The 25,330-nt window shown below is 38.6% G+C and overlaps 1 protein-coding gene across 4 annotated transcripts in view; it reads left to right on the top strand.

Annotated features, from left to right (window-relative positions):
• GRIA3 (glutamate ionotropic receptor AMPA type subunit 3) overlaps positions 1 to 25,330 on the top strand; it is a 212,731-nt gene that overhangs the window by 169,832 nt on the left and 17,569 nt on the right. For 2 of the 4 annotated variants that reach the window (XM_075068840.1, XM_075068841.1), the window contains exons 13-14: positions 6,749 to 6,996; positions 7,552 to 7,666. In XM_075068840.1, the coding sequence (XP_074924941.1) occupies positions 6,749 to 6,996; positions 7,552 to 7,666 (363 nt within the window). The remainder of the gene's footprint in view (positions 1 to 6,748; positions 6,997 to 7,551; positions 7,667 to 25,330) is intronic. The other 2 variants (XM_075068839.1, XM_075068838.1) reach the window with 1 other exon arrangement.

The raw sequence follows: 25,330 nt of genomic DNA, 5'->3' as shown, positions 1-25,330 counted from the left end.
AAAATGTCTCTCTCTCTCACACACACACACACAAACAATGGGAGAATTAGAAAGTAAAATGAGATGAGTGAAGGGTGAAAAAATCTGGACTGATTGGTTATTTTAAAATAAAAACATTGCTACCTAAGGGAGATTTATATTTGGATAGTGATTAGTGATGGACAGAATGAAGTAAATTCTCAGCATGTCAGGCAGAGAATAAGAGGCACTGCTTGTGTTAACATTAAACGCTTTTGTATGCATGGCAGTAAAAATATACTTTTATGTCTGAGGTGAAGGAAATGTATGTGGTTCATGTTTATGCATAAACTTCTCACAATGAAGAAGGAAAATGGTTGTTGACTAAGCTAAGGTCATGTCTATTTATATCTACAGCAAGCTTGTGATAATGAAAAGAGACTTTAATGTGTCCCAAGGCCTAGATGAAACACACTGAAATTTTAACATGTGTGAGGGGGAAAATGGTAACAATATCCCTCTTGAAATTCCAAGGAAGAGTTTGTTGAAGGATTTCTGAAGAGCAGTATCAAAGAAATGAAAAGGAATTTGCAAAACACAGAAATCCATTCCATTTTGGAGCTTAGAATATGTCTTATATCTGTGCTTTTAAGCTTTTTTTAAAAAAACAACAGTACTTTAAAAGTCATCTTTTGGTCAGAGGTGAAGTATTTTATATGATTGTATTTATATCTGAAATATGACCACCAACCCAAATATGCCTCCAGTGATAGCTACTTGGCCTTAAAAACTGCACAAGACTCATAGACTCTTAGACTTTAAGGTCAGAAGGAACCATTATGATCATCTAGTCTGACTTCCTGCACAAAGCAGGCCACAGAATCTCACCCATCCACTTCTATAACAAACGCCTAACCTATGTCTGAGTTATTGAAGTCCTCAGATTGTGGTTGAAGCCTCAGCTGCAGCGAGAATTCCTCCAGCAAGTGACGCGTGCCCCATGCGCGAGGAAGATGGAAAACCTCTAGGCCTCTGCAATCTTGCCCTGTGGGGAAATTCCTCCGACCCCAATATGGCGATCAGTTAAACCTGAGCATGCTGGTGGCAAGACTCAACCAGCCAGCACCAGGAAAGAATGTCTCTATAGTAACTCAGATCCCAACCCATCTACTCGCCATCACAAGACCACTAGGCATACTTACCTGCTGATAATCAAAGCTCAATGCTAATTAATTGCCAAATTAGGCTATCCATCATACCACCCGTCCAATGTTATCAGCTTAGTCTAAAGCCAATAGTCTTTTGCCCCATACTCCCTATGGAGAGGCTATCCAGAACTTCTCTAATGGAGAGAAACCTTCATCTAATTTCAAGTCTAAACTTCCTAGTGTCCAGTTTATATCCATTTGTTCTGGTGTCCACATTGGTACTACGCTTAAATAAACAGAAGCTACTAAGGTTAAACAAGCAGGTACTTCCCAAGACTGGCTTTCTGACACTGGTATAACAGAGAATTGTGTGGGGAAGCAAAACAATAAGTAATAGAAGCTGCTCAGAAAATATTTTCAGGAGGGATTGGGGAGGGGGTGACAATTTTTCTTTAAAAATGTACAGATATATTTTGATTTTATTGAAAAAACAAAACCAAAAAAAAATCAAAAGGCTGAAAAATGTTCAGTTTATAATTGGTTTTGATTTACACTTTTTCATAAAAAACTAGAAACATTTCAAAAGAAATGCACATTTTTCCATGAAAATTTATGTTTAAACGAAATGCCATTTTTTGTCCAAAAAAATCCCATTTCAAATGAAAATTTTTGACCAGCTGTAGTCAGAGGCTGCTTTGCTTTGTGTGTGATGGTAAGGGCTGACCTTTGCTGGTCTGTCTAAGGCAGGAGAATCCATAGAGCCAGCTATACGTACTTTTCCATCAGAAATTTTCAGTCTTAGCCAGCCACTCATACGTACCCCTGCCCAGGGAAGCAAATCTCAAAAAAAAAATTCCAGCCTTTTCCAGCCAATATAGACAAACATTCGTTGCTGGAAGGCAAGTTATAGTTTTGTTTGGTTAGAGGGAGCACACCAGAATATTACAGTCCTTCTGTAGAGCTGAAGTTAACAAAATGTGGCTTCTGAGAAAAATCCTGTTTGAGGGAGAAGTCAGCAAAATGCCTTTGAGATGTGAGATGAACACTGATACATGTAAAAACTTATTGATTTATTTTATCATCAAAATAAAAAAATGAGTTAAGAGAAGGGAACAGTCTGTGAGAAAAGTTAGGCTAAATACTGTTAAAGCTGACTATGAATCACATGGAATTTAGTGTTTGGAAATGCAATGATAATAATCGCCCTCCTAGAGTACTTACTGTGCAAAGATTGAAAATACTTCATGAAAATTAACAAACATCCCTATGAAGTAGGCAATTACTGGTATCCCTGTTTACAGGCGGGGAAACTGAAGCCCAAAGTGGTTAATGACAAGGTTTTTAAAGGCATTTATGTGTCTAACGATGCCAATAGGCACCTAGCAAGATTTTTTAAAATGCCTACGTGCCTGTCTCTGACAAATCCCACTAGGTGGGACTGAGGCACCTAACTGCCTTTAAAAATCTGCCCCTAAGTGACTTGCACATGATTTATAGACGTCTGTGGACAAGCCAGGAACAGAATGCTGACCTACCCTCCCTTTCCCATGCCCTGTCATGCCCATTCCTTCAGCACAAGGACATTCTCTCCTCTAAGGAAATGTTCATCTGTCACTTACATTAGAACATCTTCGGAGCAGGGAGCACATCTTTATTTGTGCCTTGTACCACACTGAGCATGCTGTTGGCCCTTATCAAATAAAAATATTAATAACAATCCACAGATGCATTGCAAATTACTTTTAGGTATTCACGCCAGCTGGAAACAGTAAGAGAGGACTCATTAAAATAGAAATTCCAGTGTGGGCTAGGCGTTGAAAAGGAAAAAACATGTTATAATTCAACTGTTTCATTAAAGATACGCTCTAGATGAGAAAATGAACCAACAATTGAGCAAAACACATTTTACTTCGTGTAAAATCTTTGGCAAGGAAATTGTTAGCTTTTAGAGACAGACAATAAAGCTCTAACTTAGGCACACATATGCATGTATGTTTTGTATTACTTACAAAAAGTAATGTTAAAAGAAGATTAAGGTTACAAAGTTAACCACTCCAAAATTAGGAAATGTCAAGTGTGAGTGTGTGTACACGCATGAAAAACTGAATATTTTAATAATATTTTTAAAACATTTTTAAAGTTCTTACTCACAGCTAGTTACTCTGGTTGTAGTGTTATTTAACAGGTTGCAGTGCCCAGAACTGTGTATACAGCATACGTTTTTATTTGTCTGATCTGCTCCGCTCTTTCAGAAACTTGCTTATGTATTCCACGCCTGTGTGCCACCTTGGGGCACAGGGCTGCTAAGCGAATACTCTCTAGGATTCGGATTCCATAAAGCTTGTTTGGCTTTGATACAGGCAATAGTAACAACTCCAGCTCCTGCCACTACATAATAAACCAGCTTCTCCAACTCAGCTATTTCCTATCCCGTGCGCAAGACACAGCTGTGCCTTGATAGCCTCGGTGCAGGTGTGAGAAGTATTGTGCCCCACAAAGCACTTAGTCAAGACTAGCAACAGAAAGATGTCCCCTAAATTCTGAGATTACCTAGTCAACAAAGGCAACATAATCGGTCTTCTGGAGTTTTGCACACAGCTTTGATGCTGCAAAAAAGTCACCAAGACCCAGTACAAAATTAAAGCAACAAAACCTACATTTTGTAATGCACCAGGGTTGTCTAATCCGTCTATGAGCTCACATCTTGTTAATGGGCTCAAGAGGAAGGTTTAGTTTACACTTCCTTTGCTAGCCTGGAAAACGAAATACTCCCCTGAGGGAGGGTTTTCTTCAAGTAGGAAGGTCCATAGAAAAGTATGACAACTTCTGGCGGTATTACGTATCTAATCTTAGTTCTGCCCATCTTCTCCTCATCCCCCTGTATCCCTGCACCTGTGTGAACCCTCTGTGGGGTTCAGACGGAGAGGGAATGCTGCTACAGAGAGTAGTTCTCTGGGGGAAGAGGCATAGGCAGGACAATGCTGTTTATACATCCACCAGCAGCATCTCTGGGTGTATATTATAGTCATCACAAGCGCAGGGATTGTGCTCTGGGCAGCTTCTGAGATGTAGGGTGGGCTGAAAAAGTCTGCCATCGATGAAAGGTATAAAACTGAGCTAAAGACTCATATTCTAGACTTTCCTTCACGCAATTACTTCTTTGATAGGAAACCTCCAGGGAAGCTCCGTTGCTGCATAAAGCTAGGTTGGCAATTCAGTGCATGACAATTTGCTGGTTACATGAGGTAGTATGGAAGCAATGCCCCAGCTTGACATTATGGCTTCTGGAATTGCCCTTTTTTCTATGAAAAAGTTCACAGAACTTCATAGGGGCTTAAACCCCACTCCAAAGTCAAATTCCCATTAAAGCCATTACATTCCTGGCCTACCCCATCACATAGTGGTGCTGTGTTTCATTAAACATATGCCATGCTGTAACCCACAGGTGGCCATGGATAAAGTGATTTCTGCATGCAGTCTGAGTGTCAGTTTAAACTTGCTAAAATATGTCAGGATACTTTGGTAGAAAGATGCTGGATAGAGGAAATGGAAGCTTGACCAAGAGGCTACATTATAAAAGTGGGCAGCCATGCTTTTTACTCTCTCCTAGGTACTTATATGGCTCCTCTATGTGAGCACCTCTGAGGTATTTATCACCACAACACCCCTGAAAGGTGGGGCAGGGTTATCCCCATGTTACAGAAGTAGGGAACTGAGGCATAGAAAAATGATGTGACATGCCCAAGGTCACACAGGAAGTCTGTGATAAAGCAGGGGATCAGACCCAGGTCTCCCAAGTCCAAGACTAATACCCTAGCCCCTTCCTACCGTCACATGAGGAATTGATTTCACCACCCCACTTCCATAGCTAGCTACCTCTGCAGTTCATTCCTCACACTTTTAAAAAGCAGCTGCAAAAGCTATTTTTCTCCAATAAATATTTTCATTTTTAATCACTCGACTACTGTCCAACCCACCTCTCAATGAAGGCACACTATTCTGCCTTCTCTCTGATTTTCTATTGTGTATCATGATGGTTTTAATTGCACTGTATTTGCAATTGGTTTTCAGCTCACTAGGAGAAATACTTATCATAAAAGCCTGGCCCTATACTCCTCTCTCTCTCAGTCACAGCTACATCAGGATTTTAATATAAGGAATGAAGGCAGGATTTGCTATCTATAAAATGTTTACATAGTACTTGTTAGTCACTCTAGCATCCAAAGCACACTGAATTGTCCTGCAGGAAAAGAAAAAAAGCATGACTTGAGCTCGAATGAAGAGACTTCTGCTATAAGTTCACAACAGTTTGCACTGACCTTAACCACTGTGTGTGCTACCTACTGTTCTAGCTTTAGTGATTCCAGATAGGAGTTGACAAGGAATGTGACAAAGTTAGATGGGTTAGACTGACTAAATCCTGAGTTTGCAGTAAGTAGCCAGGCATTATTGCACGGTGTGGGACAGACAGGGAACATTAAGTTATGGTGCAGTATACTACTGATTTCACTCTCGGTACATTAAGATGGTTTATAGTAATGTATATATGGTGGGATGAGGGGATTCCCTAGCCCGGAGTTTTCTGCCATCTAAGGTTGCGACACGAAGAGTGGACAGAAAGAAGAAAGGGGAAGTAACACACCAACTTGTTTTAAAAGTTGTTCGGCCTCCCTAAGTTACTAAGCACGTGTCTTAGAGCCAGGATTATTATGTTTGGCTGTCTCCAAACTGAACAAATCAACATGCATTTAAAAAATGCATAACCAGCAGCTGTTTATAATAAAATAGCCTGGGGTCTATTGAGCTGTTCACTTTAATGAGCGCAAGAGAATGTAATGTAGACCATCGGCTTCTTACTAGCATGCTTGTTATCTTTCAGCAAAATTTGAAACTATCTGAACAAAAAAAGTTGATCAATGTTTACTAAAGTCTTTGTAATCACTGTACATATCTCCCAGATGAATATCCTCAGCTTTTAATAGCCCAGTAGAACTACTGTTGTCTCTTGGCTGCAGTTCTAAACCTTACGAGAATCACCACTACGAGAAGCAAATTCTTGAGTGTTCTTTAATAAGCAAATGTCTATGGTTCACCAGTGGTGTGTTACAGAATGAAATAAACTGATAGCAATGATTTGTGTGGAAAAGTACAGGACCTTCATTTGCATGTATTAGCCATAACAGATGAGCTTGGATTTAATATTTTTGATCTGGTTCGATCTTACAGCCGCACGCACACAAGGAGAAAGATCAAGGGACTGGGATGGAATGCACTGTTTTCCATTTTGGATGTTAAACTGCCAATTAAATGTCAGTTAGCAAGAGAAATTTCTCAGATACATTTCTCTCTTGCCTCCCACTTTTTTCCTAACTTCTTGCTGTGTTTGGTGATTGTTTAGGGGCCAGTACTTGTTCTCCATTAGCTGCATTTATTATTATTCATCATATATAGCGTGTTAGCAGCTACAGGCTAACCAGTTCAGGGCCCCTTTGTGCTGGGCACAGTCCACAAAACCATAGTTAGTGACAACCTATGCAACTTAATCTGTATTATATAGACTTCGACAGCACAATGCTTACATACTGCGCAATGTGTGTACTTAATAAAAAATGTCTTTGTCTGCTTTCTGTTATCTTTCTCAGAGATCAAAAATAGCAGTCTATGAGAAAATGTGGTCGTATATGAAGTCAGCAGAGCCATCTGTATTTACCAAAACAACAGCTGACGGGGTCGCTAGGGTGCGGAAGTCAAAGGGAAAGTTTGCCTTCCTCCTTGAATCGACCATGAACGAGTATATCGAGCAGCGAAAGCCATGTGACACAATGAAAGTTGGTGGGAACCTGGATTCCAAAGGCTATGGTGTAGCAACTCCGAAAGGCTCAGCATTAAGGTGGGTGGAATAATATAACAATATATATGTTGTTATAGTATTCCACCTACCCTGATGTATTGTGTTGTCATTTTCTTTCTTGTGGATTTTGAGGTAACTTTAAAGTTTAAAATCTTCAATATTCCATGGAGTAAAATAAGACGGTAAATTATGGTTTCATTTACTTAATGCATCCATTTTTTAATGTTCTCTCTGTGTTGTCCTTTCTGATTGTTTGTTACTGTTTTAATTTTACAGTTCAATGGCTTTTTCAATTTAAATGGTAAAAGCCAAGTTAAACTGCCATATGTGACGAATGTTAATTGCATGATGTGGTATTCTTGTTACATTTTTTCCTCAAAGACAATTTCCCCATCCCGCACACTTCAGTTTTGAGCAAATGTTATCCTCCATGCCACCTTCCAATATTTAACCCTGTATTTGCTGTAGAAACATTTTTATAGCTCCACGTTCTGTGAAATTTAGCCAATTTGTCCTCTTGTGCTCTTTTTTTATACGTTACGATTTCTTAAGCATTTGTGCATTTTCTTACGAGTTATGTTTTATCGTTTCAAGAAATGCTGTTAACCTGGCAGTATTAAAACTGAATGAGCAAGGCCTCTTGGACAAATTGAAAAACAAATGGTGGTACGACAAAGGAGAGTGCGGCAGCGGGGGAGGTGACTCCAAGGTCAGCCTCAATGTCACCACAATCGGGTACCTTAGTAAGAGTAATCGGCAAAGCTGTTATTTGACTTATCAAGGCAAAAAAGAACACAGATTAGAACCATTTTAATAATCACGAAAAAAGCCGCTTGCTTGCGCAGTAGCTTTTTAAATGAGACACAGTCTTATTTTCATCATGTGCAGTTTAATCAAACTTGAGATCCTTATTTAACTAACAGATAGAGGCTCCAGTAGTGTTGGCCCTGCCAGGGGTGCATTAAGTTAATAAGTGTTCATCTGAGCTCATCCTTGTACAAAGAAATAGCGATCACACATTAATGCAGCCTGAAGCATTGAGCACAAGGTGTTTCATAGTTCAGTGATTTAAAGCTATTTGTTGTATTTTTAAGAGACCTTTTTATAAGGACAAAACAGCGAACAGCAAAAATCTTGAAGTCTGCAGGATCAATTCTCCTTAGCCCTTTTCTGCTGGCTTAAAATGGGCATAGCAGTCTAGTCCCAGCATACACCGCTGGCCTCTCCAATGGCCAGTGGGAGCTGGACCAGATTCCAGAGGAGAGATACATCTTACCTTAGGTTACACGTAGCTCAGAAAAGTAAGTAAGAAAGAAAAGTAAGTTTGGTTGTATGACCAATTGCTAACGAGGCTCAGCAGATGAGGCTAAAGCACTTATTACAGCAGCAAGATTGTGTTTAACACTAAGGACTGATTCTCTTGTGACGCCCTACTGGCATGAAATATTTTATAAGTACTTGGAAATTGCAGTACCTGTGGCTAGAAACAGAAGATGCACTGCCTGCTCAGGATAGCAGTCTCTGCTTGCACAACTGAAGTGTGTGATTGTCTGGAAAGGATTCATTTCCAAATGTAAATGTAGCTTTTAAAAAAGCAATTTCAGTGGCACGTAACCTAGAATAGAACATAATCTTTAATACTACAGAGACTGTCACTTTGTAAATATCTTAGATAGAAGGGTATAAAATTGTATTTGTTGCAGTAGTTAAACAGATATTGCTCCACCTCCCATCAGCTTCAGTGGAGCCAGGACTTCACTTATTATTTTAACAGTGTGGATTTTAGCAGATAACTAAAAGTTACTTTGAAAAACTCATCTTTTGCAAAAGCTAACCAGTTAGTGTCCATATTATTGACCACTACCTCACAAAACTAAGTGATTAACAATTATGTTTGCATTAGGGCTGTCAAGCGATTAAAAAAATTAATCATGATTAATTGCAGATTAATCGCACTGTTAAACAATAATAGAATACCATTAATTTAAATATTTTGGATGATTTCTACATTTTCGAATATACTGATTTCAGTTACAACACAGAATACAAAGTGTACAGTGCTCACTTTATATTTACTTTTGATTACAAATATTTGACCTATAAAAAACAAAAGAAATAGTATTTTTCAATTCACCTAATACAAGTACTGTAGTGAAATCTCTTTATCATAAAAGCTGAACTTATGAATGTCGAATTATGTACAAAAACACTGCATTCAAAAATAAAACAATGTAAAACTTTAGAGCCTACAAGTCCACTCAGTCCTACTTCTTGTTTGTCTTAGCGATTGGCTGAACAAGTTTGTTTACATTTGCAGGAGATAATGCTGCCCGCTTCTTGTTTACAATGTCACCTGAAATTGAGAACAGGTGTTCACATGACACTGTTGTAGCCAGCATTGCAAGATATTTACATGCCAGATGTGCTAAAGATTCATATGTTCCTTCATGCTTCAACCACCCTTCCAGGTCAGGGAACATGTGTCCATGCTGATGACAGGTTCTGCTCGATAACAATCCAAAACAGTGTGGACCAACACATGTTCATTTTCATTATTTGAGTCAGATGCCACCAGCAGAAGGTTGATTTTTCTTTTTTGTTGGCTCAGGTTCTGTAGTTTCCACTTTGGAAAGCATCTCCACACCTTATCTCTCTCAGATTTTGGAAGGCACTTCAGATTCTTAAACATTGGCTGACTACTGTAGCTATCTTTAGAAATCTCACATTGGTACCTTCTTTGCGTTTTGTCAAATCTGCAGTGAAAGTGTTCTTAAAATGAACAACATGTGCTGGGTCATCATCTGAGACTACTATAACATGAAATATATTGCAGAATGCGGGTAAAACAGAAAAGGAGACATACAATTCTCCCCCAAGGACTTCAGTCACAAATTTAATTAACACATTTTTTTTTAACAAGCATCATCAGCATGGAAGCATGTCCTTTGGAATGGTGGCCGAAGCATGAAGGGGCAAACAAATATTTAGCAAAACTGGCACATAAATACCTTGCAATGCCGGCTACAAAAGTGCCATGCAAATGGCAGTTCCCACTTTCTGGTGTCTTAGCGATCAGCTGAACAAGCAGTAGGACTGAGTAGACTTGTAGACTTGTAGACTTGTAGGTTCTAAAGTTTTACATTGTTTTCTTTTTGAGTGCAGTTATGTAACAAAAAAATGTACATTTGTAGGTTGCACTTTCACAACAAAGCGAAATGTTTTGTTAATCATTTTTACACTGCAAATATTTTTAATAAAAAAATACACTTTGATTTTAATTACTATACAGATTACAATATGTATGAAAATGTACAAAAACATCTAAAATATTTAATAAATTTCAATTGGTATTCTGTTGTTTAACAGTGTGATTAAAACTGCGATTAATCACGACTAATTTTTTTAATAGCTATTAATTGTTGTGAGTTAATCTCAAGAGTTAACTGCGATGAATTGACAGTCCTAGTTTGCATTTACCTGTGTGACTTGCACAGGGAAGCTGTACTGGGCTAGGTATTAGCATTACCATGACATTGCTGATCATAGAGAGTACAGGAATTGCCAACAAAATTAATTCAAAATGCCTTTTTGTTCTGAAAAGTATTCAGATATGGAACTATAACATGCAATCTCTCATTTAAAAAATGCTTTTGTATTGGTCCAAAATACTGCAGGAACTTTATTTTTAGTAAGCTGCAGAGTTTTGGACAATTATTGCAAATGACTATCGTGTTTTATTAATAAAAGTTGATTACATCTGGCTAGTTAGTGAATTAATCTGTTACTTCAGTCATCTGGGATATTAGCAAAAGCAGTTGTGTAATAAAAGGAAAGAAAGGACTGAAATTCAGATTAATTTAATCACTCCAGTTCTTCAGTACTCATCACAGCCTGGAAAAGAGTATGAGTTTTAATAGGCTTCTTAATTCTCATTCTTGTCCCTCAAGCAACATTTTATATAATGTTACGTGTGCAAGTATATTAAATGTTCATTTTCCTCCCAGCATCCAACACTGTATTGTCTGCCTCTACCCTATGAAAGAGATTTCTTTGTACAATGCAGCTTCACCAGTTGCCTGAATTACAAACAGCCAACTAACATTTAAAATTCTGAGAAATCTAAAACAGTTTGTTTTTTTTACAGTGGTAATAGTAAGGGCAAGGTCATCTTTCTATTTTTGTATTTGCTCAGGCATCATTTAAAGGAAATAATGCTCTATGTTAACAAGTACTCAAGCCTGTGTTAGTAGATGCTAGAAAAGCAGTTCAGTTATTCCATGGTAAAGTATATTGCAGGGAAAGGAAATGGAAATGAGGAGAACCTTTGATTTGTCTTTTTTAACCATGAATCACAAATCTCTTTCCTATTTATTTGTTGTTTATTGTAATGTTTGGGGTTAAAGGCTGGATGGTTATTTCAGCTATAAACCTCAATCCTCAGGGATTTGTCACTCAGCAGCATAAATCCCCGGGAATAGAACGTGGGCCAAGCCAGTTCTCAGGCCCGATGCATATTTTCTCCTTGGAGAGGAGGAGCGAGAAAGAACCTCAAAGCTGATTAAGCTAGGTTTTTTTAAATTATTACTTCTAGAGTTGTCAAAAAAAGGTTTTTTATTTTAAAAGTGTTAATTTCCAATGGTGATATTTTGCAGGCACTTAATACCACAGGCTGATTTGTCTTGGCATTAAAATATAAATAATATATTCCCAACTGTGCAGAACGTAGCACAGTTTTAACAGTGTGGATTTTAGCAAAGAACTTAAGTTATTTTGGACAACTCATCTTTTGCAAAAGCTAATCAGTGTCCATATTACTGTAATAATTACTGTGACTTAATTTAACTATAATGCTCTTGAGGGATTCTGTTGACATCACACACCCTTAAAGCAAAGCTCAAGTTGTCTCCTGAACTCCAAAAGAGAACCACAGCCCTGCATATGTACATATGGCAGGTACCAATATATCATTTTGCATTATATATAGTTAAAGACAAATCTTGACCTGCATTTTCTCCCATTTCTCTCTCTAAAGTCTGTAATCCTCTTCCCTGCCCCAGACTGACAGATTGAATTTTGCAAGTATCTATTATTTTAATGCCAGGTTCTTATTATGACATCAAATAAGTATGTAAAACAATGTCCCTCTCAAAACATAGCCCATTTTTTATGTATTGATCAGAAATTCGCAAGGCAGTCAAAGATTGAAGAGCCTGTACATTAAGAACAGACTTGATGCATTTCCTAGATGTCAACTAGCACAATAATGGTAGCAATGAACTTCTCTTAACATTGTGTCAGCTACAGAGGAGCTTATGTAATGTCAGTGGAGATGTCTGATGTAATGACACTGCTCAGTGTTGGCATGGTATCAGTACTGAATAGGGGAGCCATTATGATGCTAATGCAAATGTTAAAAATAGTTACATGCTGTTTTTTTCTTTTGATTGATTGGTATGAAACACAAACACAGGAGGCTGAAATTCATTCCTGGTGTAACTCTACACAGTCCAGTGGAATTACACCAGGAATGAACTTGGCCCACTATGTTCATTGATTATTGCTTGGTTTTAGCATGGATTTCACACTGTACATGGTCAGGGCTGCAGTGAAGTCTTGTGATCTAATTTAAGACTGATTACAACCCTGTTATTCCTAACATTGCACTGTTTGTGCAGCACACTGAGATCTTCAGATGAAATATACTATTGAAGAGGAGCGTATTATTATTGTAATTGACTTTCCCTAGTCCAATAGTGCAACTCAGAGAGCTGGATACAAGGATGTACATTTTAATGAAAGGTGAGCCCAACCCAAGTTCAAATACAGATTTGGATCCAGACTTCGTCAAAATCTAGGTGTGTTCTGATCCACGATTTTACTTCAGCCCAAGATAGGACTAGAGAGCCAGGCTGAAACCTGATTTGGATCCAAACATTCATGAAGGTCGAAGCAGTTTGGATCCAGATTTTTGGTTCAGGCTCATCTCTAGTTGTAATGCATAAAATATGAACATTGGTTAATTTTTATTTTTTTTAAATGTCAAGCGGAGAAGATAAACAGCCTTTTCAAAACTGTTTGTTTTTCCTTTAAAGGAGGAAATATTTGGGGAAAGATAGAAGCTATCGCTACAAGGAAGAGATGCAAGGTGTATCAAGGAATGAGATATGCATGTGTCATTGACTTATGGTGCAATACGATGGAGTTTACTCACTCATGACAACTTTTTCTACTAGCTAAGCTAACGGAACAGCTCTGTTAGCTTACCAGGTAGAGGCCCAAGTTTTGGGGAATAGGTGTCCTGAGTTTATAATCAGATACTTCCTGCTGGTATTTTAGTGTGTGGGGGGGTGTACTGTATGTAGGCTTGAATCATTACAGATTGATGGTGCCATGGTCTTAGACTGAGCTCCTCTGACTCCCTGATATTCTGTTTGTGCTCAAGATATGGGGTGAGTATGTGATTCATTTGCTTGTCTCTGTGCGCGCTGTTGCCCATTACTGGACTACAAAGAACCTATTCACATAGAAAAATTGGTTCCATAGATGCTTGTCTTCCTCCCCTTAGTTTGTCAAGTATTCTTTAAGGTCAGATGGCTCTGAGTTTTAATCATGCCTCCTCTTGATACTGTATGTTCATTGCCATCAGACAGTTACATTCTGAGACTAAAGGAGCCCCAATGACTAATAAATCCTATGATTTTACAAGGATTTTAAGTCTCACAACTGAAAAAAAAAAAAACATTTCAAATTGACTTGTCATGGAGATTTTCCTTCTATTAGATTCCACTAAACAAATTGGTATTACACGGTTTATCATTGTTACAGCCAAAAATAGATGTTCCCCTTTTATTTTAAAACTGAAAAGATTGAATTTCTATTGTGAAATAATTATAGAGAGCCAGATCCTAGCTGGTATAAATCTCCATACCGCCACTGAAGTCAGTTAACACCAGCTACAATAATTAACATCAGCTAAAGATCTGGTCCACAAAGTATTGGAGGCTGCCAGTATTTCACTGGGAAAGATACTTATCAAATTCCAGCAGAGACTATTTATTCCATGAGACTAAAGGGAGGTCTTGGCATATCCATCCGTGATTTCTGTACGATAGTGTGCATATGCTTATTTAAACACCGCTGACATGCATATCATAATTCATTTGCTTATCTTTCTTAAATGCAAAACAATTAATTGCACCCACAGAGATTCTTGGCAAAATTGTACAGTTATTGTATTCAGATACTCTTATTTCAGTGAGCTTACTTCTTAATTGTTTGAGAATCTGTAGTAGAACTTAGAAAAGCATATGCCAGGAAATTTGTTGCTGAATATTGTCAGTTTTAGGCACAGTTATTTTATTATACAAGCATGCCCCCTCAAACCTGAGCAATTACTGAGCAGGGATTTAACCAGGAATATGCAAGCCATTATATAAATAAAGATAGCAGGTTGAATGGATAAGTTTAATTAATTAGTTGTATGAGAAGAATTTTCTGTTAAGATATATTTCTGTAATTCTGGGGTTGATTCATTTCTGGGCTTCCCTTACCTTGATGGTAGCATTAAAGATGGCTAACTTAAAAGTAAATTGTCTGTGTTTAGTCTTAAAGTGGATTCCACATATGCAGAGTCCTTGATAATTATTTGACTGAATTTCTTTATCAAAATGGGGTTTTTTTTAAAAAAGACATTGAAGAAACACAAAATGCCCCTGTATTTAATTTCCCAGCCTTTTTGTTAATCATACAATTTAATTTGTAAGGTTCTAGCCATAGGTGCTGGAACTAGGGGTGCTGCCACACCAGCTGGCTTGAAGTGGTTTCCATTATATACAGGTTTACAGCTTAGTTCCATGGCTCTCAGCACCTCCACTATAAAAATTGTTCCAGCATGCCTGAGCTAAATTCTGTCCTTGGATTCATGCAGCATATATTGTCTTCAGTGAGACATATTCATGCACATCTGAGAGCAGAAGTTGGCCTTAATCAGAATGAATTTGTTCCCCCTGTTTCTCTGTATCAGTTTGCTTGTGTAAATTTACAGCATGCCATGTTATTCATTTTTAATACAGATGTATTTTTAGAAGAAATCTGTTATGAATCATTTTAGATGTGATTTGCTATCTTAAGAATCCCATTGGAAAACTTCTTATGCTTTGCATAAGACTCACTTTTCAAATATTATCTTTAAAAAAAACCATGCAACACAACTCCTTCATGCAATTTGAATGAAAATAGTGTTCATCAACATGCAGTGACTTGCTCATCCAGTGGATGCTATAAGCATGGGCTATGAGTTGGAAAGGAAGTAAAATGGCAGAACAGAGCCAATCATAACAGCACTGTGCGAATTCACACTCATGACTAAGAGAGTAATTGAAAAATATTGCATTTTGCATATTAGTAAGCAGAATAACATTTTAAAAGGAAGGCGTCAAAAATTGACTTTGTTCATTCATTTGACAAATACTTTTCACAGCATACTATTAAATAATGCTGTAGCATATTTTGTAACAATAATTAATATGAATTATTATGAAACTTCATTACAGCATTCCTCCACTTGTATTATCACAGAGGACTAAGAGCCTGCTTTATAAAATGCAGCCTGGAGAGGTTCTATTATATAAGGATCATAATTTAGGAAATCAGTAAGTGAGTTTCTAAAAAATGTATTACACAGATTGGAAAATAGCTATTGGACCTAGGGAGTAGGTGGGAAAAAAAGACACTCCCTTTGGAAACAGTATGCCTATACTGGAATAAATGACCGGCAGCACAGCCGCGGCTGTCCTGAGTCAGCTGACTTGGGCTCAGGCTGCATGGCTATAAATTGCACTGTAGATGATTGGACTGGAGCCTAGGCTCTGGGATCCTCCCCCTCAGAGCTCCATCCCAAGTCCAAATGTCTATGCAGCAATTCTATAGCTCGAGCCCTGCAAGCCTATGTCAGCTGAGCCAGGCCAGCCACACGTATTTAATTGCTGTGTAGGCGTACCCAAGTGCTCAAGCCTGCCACCCTTACTGAGTAGTAGTTTACTGTGTGTAAACCTCTCTACTCAATGGTAAATGTGGCAGAATATTGTCAGTAAGCAGGACCCAAGTCCTGTCATTAAGGCTAAGAGAAAGCAGAAAAAAGTTTGTGAACATCTTTTCACCAATTCATTCTGACAACAGTTTGTGGATCTTTGTATTTATCTTCCATGAATATTTGTAAGAGTTTAGTTTTCTTCAAAAAATGTTTGTGTAAATGTATTTACACAAAAGTTTATTCCAGAAAGGCTCACATAGCCACCTTGGAATCCCTTTGGATTTCTCTACCCCTGGTTATAACAGTTTCAATCATCCCACCAGGGAACACAAAAAAATGCCTTGTGACCTTCCGTGACTAATCACACACCACAACTAATAATTAGGAAGTATTTCACAAACACCCTATATCTGGTCACACAAGACCAGACTTTCAGAATGACTCAGGAGCCAAAATTGGGGCCATATTTCCAAAACAACGCAGCACCCATGAGCCTCCACAGAGAACAATGAGTGTAGCGGAGTCCTGAGCACTTTAGAAAATCCGATCTCACTTGTGGGTCATGACCCCTCTGAAAATTATGGCCATGAAGGTTTTGTCTAACAGTTTTGAATAACAAAATATTAGCAAAAATCAAAGCCCATCCTGGGATAATTATTGGCATAGAAAAATAAAAAGGACTAAATGTTTTGAAGAAGTGATTCACTCTGAATCATTCATGCAGCAATATCTGTCACTAAGGGCCAAGCTGAGACAAACCTTCTTGGGATGGGATGAGAAGGAGGAAAAAGACTGAAGGAAGACTACTGGAATTGACAGTTTCTAAAGGGATTTCATTAAATGACAATGAAATCCAAGCAACTGAATCCAATTCCTTAGTTGTATAGAATACCGTATTGGGTTTTTTGGTGGTGAAGGATGGGGGAGACAAAGCTTGGATATTTTTATCTAACACATTTAAAAGGAAAGAGAAAAAACTCAGGAAAAAAATGCATTTTTTAAAGAAACACCTCTTTTTTGTGCTTCAAAGCAACCCTAAGGTTTCAGCATTAGAAGTTCATACTGCAGGCAGATGCCTACATGCATTCAGGTAGGTTCTTGGTGATGTATCTCTGTCTGTGTCTACTGTTGTAATAAAGTTTTTGGGAAGCTCTGGCTTTATATAGCCAACCAAGCTATCTCAGAATGACCTGAGCAAGCCCTCAAAGGAGGCAGCAGCAAACTGAAGCCTGCAGATGATCCAGAAAGTAGGAGCCTCCAGTGAAGCCTTTACAAGGGAAAAAAATCTGAAGGTGGAAAGGAAGATGTATATAAAAGCGAAAGAGAGAATGAGGATGCTGGCCAACGTACAAGATAAGTGAAGGCTCTTGCACATGTCAATTCATAGCTACATCAATGTAAGTTAGAAAAGGTCAAGGGATGGTGGTGTGGCAATCCCCATAGAAAGTAACCATGTTGCTGTGTAAGGTGTCCTAGGAAAGGATTGTAGCATCAAGCTTCCAGCCTTCCTTATACTGCTTCTCCACAGCATTCCTGGGGTGAGATTTGGGAAATTTCACTAAACCCCAAATCTCTCGTTCAGTTTTTCTTACCACATCAGTATCTCAGTCTCAGGCATTATTACAAATGAACTAAAATGACTTGTAACAGCTTTCATTTCCTAATCCAATATGCATGCATTATTGCATTAGCACTTTGCACTTATATTAAATTATGATCCTGCTCATGTAGTTTAATGTGTTTGAGCTACATTAATGAAACATAAATAAACTTTCATAGAGCCTGATGCTGGCATCAGACACAAACTGCAAACTTCCATAAGGGAAAAGAGAGAGAAGCCCGCAGCATCAGATGGTCACACATCTGGCTCTATGGAAAAGTATGTGTGCATGTTTGTATATATAATACATATGATATATACACGCACAACCCAATATATGGACACACACGCACACACCCCCAGCTGAGACAAACGTTGGGATGGGAAGGTGGCATATGGCTGGGCTATTGAAAATGATATGACAAAAGACAACATATTCCAGATGGCATAAACTCATGATCCAGTAGAATCCAACCCATTCTTTACACAAAGAGATGAATATCTTATTATTTACAAGAATGGAAGGACTAGAAGCCAAATTGTTTACTTGCTTGTTTCTCAGCAGAAAATAAAAGATAAAAAAAAATGTGAGGCAATTGCAGGAGAGAGTCTTACTAATCAATATAGACCACCTAAATATTTCTTTTAGAACAAAGGTACAGAGAAAAATCAAAGATACGATGACAAAAACTACAAGGTAAGGCTAAGGAGGACTTTACCTCATCTTCTTCATAACTGACTCCTTAGACACCACACGCAGAAAGAGTGAATAAATGTGGGGTGGTTTATGGCCACAAATATATTGGAGAGTGCAAAACAAATTTGTGGGTATTCAGCAAGAAACTTGGAGTGAAGAAGTACAAGGCATGATGAAAGAAAAAAGTTTAAACTCTGGCAAAGTAGTAGGAACAAATGAGATCTGGAAGAATACACAGATGTAAAGAAATTGACCAGGAATGTAGCTACAAAAGCGAAAGTGAAGACTTGGAACAAACAAAGGAGAGAGGGGAAAGTGTACATAGACTGGGAAAGGGAAGGAACAGAAATACCAAAAATATAAAGGAAGTGAGGTTCGTCCAAGATTAAACTAATACAGTGTTATCTGATGATAGTAGCATAAAGAATCAATGGAAAAAGGTATTTTGAACAGCTTTTAAATGAAGAAAACCCGAGACAGCAATGCAACTTCAAATTGATGAACTTTAGTGTAGTGGAGCCGATCGCACCAGATGACACGGCAAATACTATCAAAGAAATAACTAATAAGACCCTACGTCCAGACAAAATCCCTGATCACGCATGGAAAATATTTGTAAAGAAGGTACCCATCTGCTGACACCCGTGTTCTATTCAATCATGAGATGGGAAAAGATCTCAAACTCAGAGAGGAAAAGTATTTTGGTGCCGATATACAAGGGGAAAAGTGACGCTGACAACTGCACAGATTATAGAGGCATAAAGCTGATAAGTCATACAAAAGAAACTGTGGCAGAGAGTCATCGATAAGAGACTAAGAAGTGAAGCAGATATTAGTGCAAATCAATATGGCTTCATGCCAGGAAGGTTGACAATAGATGCTGTTCTGCACTGAGACAGCTGAGAAAAACTAGAGAGAAAAGGAAAAATATTCACTTGGTGTTCATTGATCTGGAAAAGGCTGAGTTCCAAGAGAAGTCATCTGGTGGTCTATGAGTGAAAAAATGGTACCAGAATGTTCAACTCAAGTATATAGGGGCAGCATCAATAATCCGACCTTTTAGTAGTGAAACAAGTAAAGGTGGGAGTACATCAGGAATCAGCACTGAGCCCTTTCTTGTTTATCCTTGTCTTGAAGACCCTCATAGGAACATACAGAAGGAGGCACTTTGGTGCATGCTGTTTGCAGGTAATATCATTCCATGCAGTGAGAAGAAAGACAGTATAAAAGAAGATCTTGATAAATGGATAGATGCGTTGTAGACACATGGGCTTAAAATACGCAGAGGAATTATCCTTGAAACTAGATGGGCAGACAGTAGTGAAAATGCAGTTTCAAGTATCTGCGTTCCAGAATCTGGGAAATAGAGGATGAATTAGAACTAGAATGATAAACACCTGGTTCAAATGGAGAGAAATAAGTGGTGTAATGTGTGACAGGAAGATACAAGTAAAATTAAAAGGGAAAATCTATAAAATGGTCCGTCCAGGTTTAACATATGGCTCTAAATGTTGGGCACCAAAGAAGAAAGATGAGTAAATGATATATTCCACCAAAATGAAAATGTTGAGAGAGATGAGTGGTTTATCAGGAAAGACCATCTAATGAATGTGTATGTTAGAGACATGCTCGAAATAATATGTGCAGGCTCAGATGGTCTGGCCATGTAAAGTGCGGTCTTGACAACTATGTGAGTAAAAGAGTGCAACAGATCAAGATTAAAGGAAAAGGACAAAGAGGCCAACCCAAGAAGTGGTGGGATGTCATAAAAGAAGACATGTTAGCATAAGGTGCGATAGAAGATATGTCATTGAACAGAGCACTTTGGAAGAAGAAGATTCCTACAGTGGACCCTATTTGATAGGATTAACACAAGGAGGTAGAAAAAAATATAGATAGATATATACACACCCCTACAGAGACAGATGTGTTACCATCTTATACTGTTGTGTGTGTATAGAATGTATACACAAAGACGTATTAGACCAAATCCACATTACACTAAACACAGCATTATTTACAGCCTGATTTTAAAAATTAAATCCAGCTGCAGCAGCGAGGAAACCTACTGACAACATAACAGAGATGCACTTACATGATTCATGACAACAAAACAAAAAAGTCTTTTGTACTACCAAGGAGAGCACTAATTACAGAAAAAGATATTAATGAAATTTGTGACAGGATTCCTTTTGTTTTGAAGCCCAAGCCTGCAACTTTTAACTACACAAAAATAATGAAGGAAATTTACCCCTGATTGCGAGTTTGGATACATTACAAAAGGCCATACCAAAACCGCCAGTGACTGCCTACTGCAAAGCTACTGCTTTATAGACACTCATTGTCAAAGCAGAATTAAAACCTAGTATAGGAGTGCACTGTTGTCATTTAAAGAGATGCAGCTTTTGTCAACATCTGCATCCAACTTCCATATTCACCAGCTGCACTACAAGCAAACATGACAGAACAAAACAACATCTTCATCCACCTTCTGCATTCACTAGATTGGTTACAGGCAAAAATGACAGCATAAAGTGATTGCCAATATGCACACTCACAAATAATTGTTTATTTCATCATGTCAGCATGCAGAAGGTAAGAAATAGTATGTGGGAAAAACATACAGTGACCTCCATAACAAATTTAGAAATTACAAGTAACCTCTCATTAACGGAAAAGTTGATCAGCCAGGGGCCAGGCACAACAGCATCAGCAGCTGCAGTGTTTCAGATAAGAAAATATTCCTCACTGAATAAGTGTCAAGGCCTGAACAACATTGTAAAGAGAATTTCTGGATATACTGTTTGAAAACAGTGTCTACTGAAGGATTTAATACTGAGGATCCTTCATTCTAGCCTTTTCAGTCTGAAATCTTGAACGATGTAGACATGTAATTGATTATTAAACTAGGCTAGAAATAAAAGTGGACCCATGATTGGAAATGGTAACAAAGTTTTAAAAGAGCACCAATTATTTAAAGGAATTCCTTATGATTTTGAAATGAAAATTAAATATGCTTGTTTATAACTGATGGTAGCAAGGCCTAATTGATAACAAGTGACCATATTATTTTGTATTGGGGAGGCATCTGGATTCCCCAGTCATGGACTAGAACCCCTATTGTGCTATTTGCTATATAAGCACTGAACAAGAAGAGAGTCATTGTTTTTATATTGAGAATGTGTCCGTTTCCATCATGTTGTATTCTGCACGTACAAATCAATATGAATCCTATGCCAGAGGAAGGTCTGCATATATTACCCATGTATGATTGTTATCCTTTACAGGGCCCATTAGAAACTCAGTATTCATTGTTGCAGGTGCCTAGAGTCACTACAGTGTCTTCCTATATAGAGAGCAAGAAATACTGTGGTACTGCCGTCACTGCAAGGTGGCACATGTTGAATTTTTAATATCACCTACTGAGTGATAATACAGGTAGGCCATGATGTATAACCCATTTAATATATGTGGCTATATACTTATTATGTATTTATGCAGCAAACTTAGATAGACTGATATGTTATGATGGGCTGTATCCCACAATAGAATGTGAAAGTTCTGCTCTAGGAAAGGCTAGAAGAGTTGGATAATACATTCACCCTTAAAGGTTTGTATACAGTCATAAGTTATTTCAATTACAAGATCTGACGGAGAGTCTATATAATAGTTATAACCGGATCGGGATTTACAGGCTGGGAGGGGCTTAAAGTGCCTTATTTCATTTAGTCTGGTCTTTAACCTCCAATAATGCCCTCCAGAGAATAATGTTGATTTTGGTCTCTCTTACAGAAATATTTCTATCTCTGTGTTCTAAAAAGACATCAGGATGGTCGTTCAGTTAGATTGGTATGGTGTCCTGTCAAGCTAAACAGAGCATTCAATCTTGATTAATACAAACGCTCCTAAATTTCCTTGGCTGCCATACACCCAGGCTTTTTAGGGGCATTGTTTTGATGGGTCAGGAAAAACAAATTACAATGTGCAGATTGAGGGTATGTCTACACAATAGAGAAAACCTCATGGCTGGCCTGTGCCAGCTGACTTGGGCTCATGGGGCTCAGCAGGTGGGACTGTTCCATTGCTGTGTAGACTTCCAAACTCAGACCCTCCTACCCAGAGGGTCCCAGAGTTTGGGCTTCAGCCCAAGCACTGAAGTCTAAACAGCAATGGATCAGCCCTGCCGCAGCCTGAGCCAAGAACCCAAGTCTCCTGGCACGGGTGAGCCGGGCGGGGGCGGGGGTTCTTTGCTGTGTAGACATATCTTGGAAGGCCTGGTTACTTCTCTTTTTAACTTTATAACTGAGCAGGAATTGTAAATTTGACAAACTGAAGATCTTTGTTTGTTCGTTTGAAGCGGGATGTTAAATCTCTTGTCCACAGAGTAGTGGATTAGTTTGGGGACTTTGCCCTTCCCCCAAAGATATTTAGGGCCTAGGGGACCTTTGCACTTGAGTAAAGGTGTAAACACTAGTTTGCTTCCCATCCTAACCCACTTCCCTCTTTTATTTTAGCAAGAAGAGGTGAATCTAGAAAACACCCAGTTTGAGCATTTGTTTAAGGGCTAAACTCCTTGATACCGCAATTTTCTGTTGATCGGGCTGTGTTGATGTGACTGGTTTTGGTGGTGCTAAAGCAAACAAGCATGACTTTGGGTCATGAAGAACACAGGAGAGAGAAATCCATGTCTGACAAAGTGAAAGTACAAAAGTGCTCTAAACATTTTTTATATCCTGATTTTAAGGCATATTGAGAGCAGGATATGATCCTTGATTGTACTGTCTATTGCTTGATAATGTACTGCCTTCAGATTACTTTTGGCAATGAGGGTGTTTCCTTATAAATCTTGTTGATTTTCTTTTGGTGAAAACTTTGTTTAACCTACAGTGGCCAGAGTCACCAGTAGTCTCCAGCTGCTTTATGTTGCTCTGATGACACAAATCACTCAAACCTGGTCTAACCAGATAATTAAACCGGAGTAACAGCTGCTTTATATTATAGTGAAGTGCAAAGCAGCCGGAGTCCATCAATGAATCTGGCTCAGCATATTTGCCTAGCCCATGGATTTGTCCTATAGCCATATAGGTTTGTACGCCACTGCTAAGAGCTCTTTTGTAAATGCCACATTTCTGGTGATGCAACTATGTGTTTCCATAGGCTCTGATCATATTCTTGATTGGCATGTAATGTTATATTGTAGGAAAGCTGGAATGTACCAGTGAATATTTAGCATTTCACATTATGGAGATTATTGAAATAAGTATATGATGGAGTTATGTCCTGTGCGTCAGAGTTGTTTGCAAAGAAACACGCTAGTGTTGAAGAGAGGCACCTATGTTTGGGGCAGGCTTCAATCTGCTTTATGAGACAGAGTTGCAAGTCAATTCATGAGCTCTATCACTGATACCGCTCCCTTTCTCAATGTCTGAGAGAAGGCATCATTTCCAGCCACGCTGGGCAGAACACAGACGGGCAAGTACTGTTGTTCTGTGGCAGACCAGTTGAAAAACAACAAGAAATATCTCTATGCACTGGATCCAGCTAGAGGGCTGTATTTGTAATATGAGCACTGCTATGTATAAGGCAAGAGATCAAGGAGATTGGAATACCGTTTTAGCTCTGGATATGTTCTCTTCTCAGACCTTCTCAGGCCAATCTGTTTAGCAATTTAGCACACCAGTTCCCAAACACTGAGATGGTGGCATCCTTCCCTGAACCACAGAGGGGAAACAAAACTCTTCCATGCTGTTTGGTTCATCAGGAGAGAAAATACATTGGTTCTCCCCTCAACAACTGAGCCAATGTTTTAATTATAAGAATTTTATTTGATGTCATATCTGGTCCTCACATTTTCTCCTTCCCCATTTCTTCAAAGCCACATATCACTGCTCCTCAGCCTGTCTTCATGACACACTTCCATTTTTATTTCCCTTTCTCCTCCCACAAAAGTCACCCATCCTCAGTCTGACTTTTCCAGTAAGTACTCAGCCATTTGGCCGATTCAGCAAGATAAGGAGGAGCCGTAACATTCTCCTCACACAGAGAGGTGGTGGGTGAGGCTAACTCCTAAAAAAATTATGTCAATCATGTCACGTTCACTTTGACAGCCACTCCTCCACAAATCTGGGCTGACAAGGGAGCCACGCATTTCTACAATACTCAATCATACCCAAACATTTGAAGAAGTGATCTATACTCTCCTATAATTCCTCTTTCTCTCTGTTACTATTCTCTGCCTCTCGCAGTGCGAATGATTTCAGAAAGGATGTTTTGAAGGCCATGACAGGAGATTTGTGTGAAGCATCATTTCTTGCTGTTGTTATTTTTGTCTTGCCTGAAGTTTTTTGGGGTTTAAGAGATATTTGGACGTAGAGCTTGTGGGTAGTGGCAGAACTATTCTGACAAAGTGCAGTGCTGCATCTGTCTCTAAACTGGCATCAGCAAATGATAATACGCCCTTTGATTATGACTAGAAGAAATGTTTTGGTTCACAGTGTGCAAGCCCCAATCAGTAAAAGCTACCAAATCAGCACTCATTTAGTCCAGTTTTGAAGAGGTTTGTCATCAGTCTTTTGTCCATCTAGCTACATGTTACCACTATTATATATACATATATAGCCATCTGGCTATATGTAGCGCTGTTCTCAGTGGTAGCAGATGACAGAACAAGGAGTAATGGTCTCAAGTTGCAGTGAGGGAGGTTTAGATTGAATATTAGGAAAAACTTTTTCACTGGGAGGGTGGTAAAGCACTAGAATGGGTTACCTAGGGAGGTGGTGGAATCTCCGTTCTTAGAGATTTTCAAGGTCAGGCTTGACGAAGTCCTGGCTGGGGTGATTTAGTTGGGGATTGGTCCTGCTTTAAGCAGGGGGTTGGACTAGATGCCCTCTTGAGGTCCTTTCCAATCCTGCTATTCTATGATTATTCTATTATGATTGCGCTGTTCAGATGCCAAGAAATGGAAATAATTAGTGCTGTAGTGAGTCTTAATTGTGAAGTCATTTCTTTTCAATTCCCTTTTCCGAACGATTGCTCAGAATTAATT

Source organism: Chelonoidis abingdonii, chromosome 8, assembly GCF_003597395.2.
Source record: "Chelonoidis abingdonii isolate Lonesome George chromosome 8, CheloAbing_2.0, whole genome shotgun sequence".
Lineage (NCBI taxonomy): Eukaryota > Metazoa > Chordata > Testudines > Testudinidae > Chelonoidis > Chelonoidis abingdonii.
This window is presented reverse-complemented; position numbering and strand designations above follow the sequence as displayed.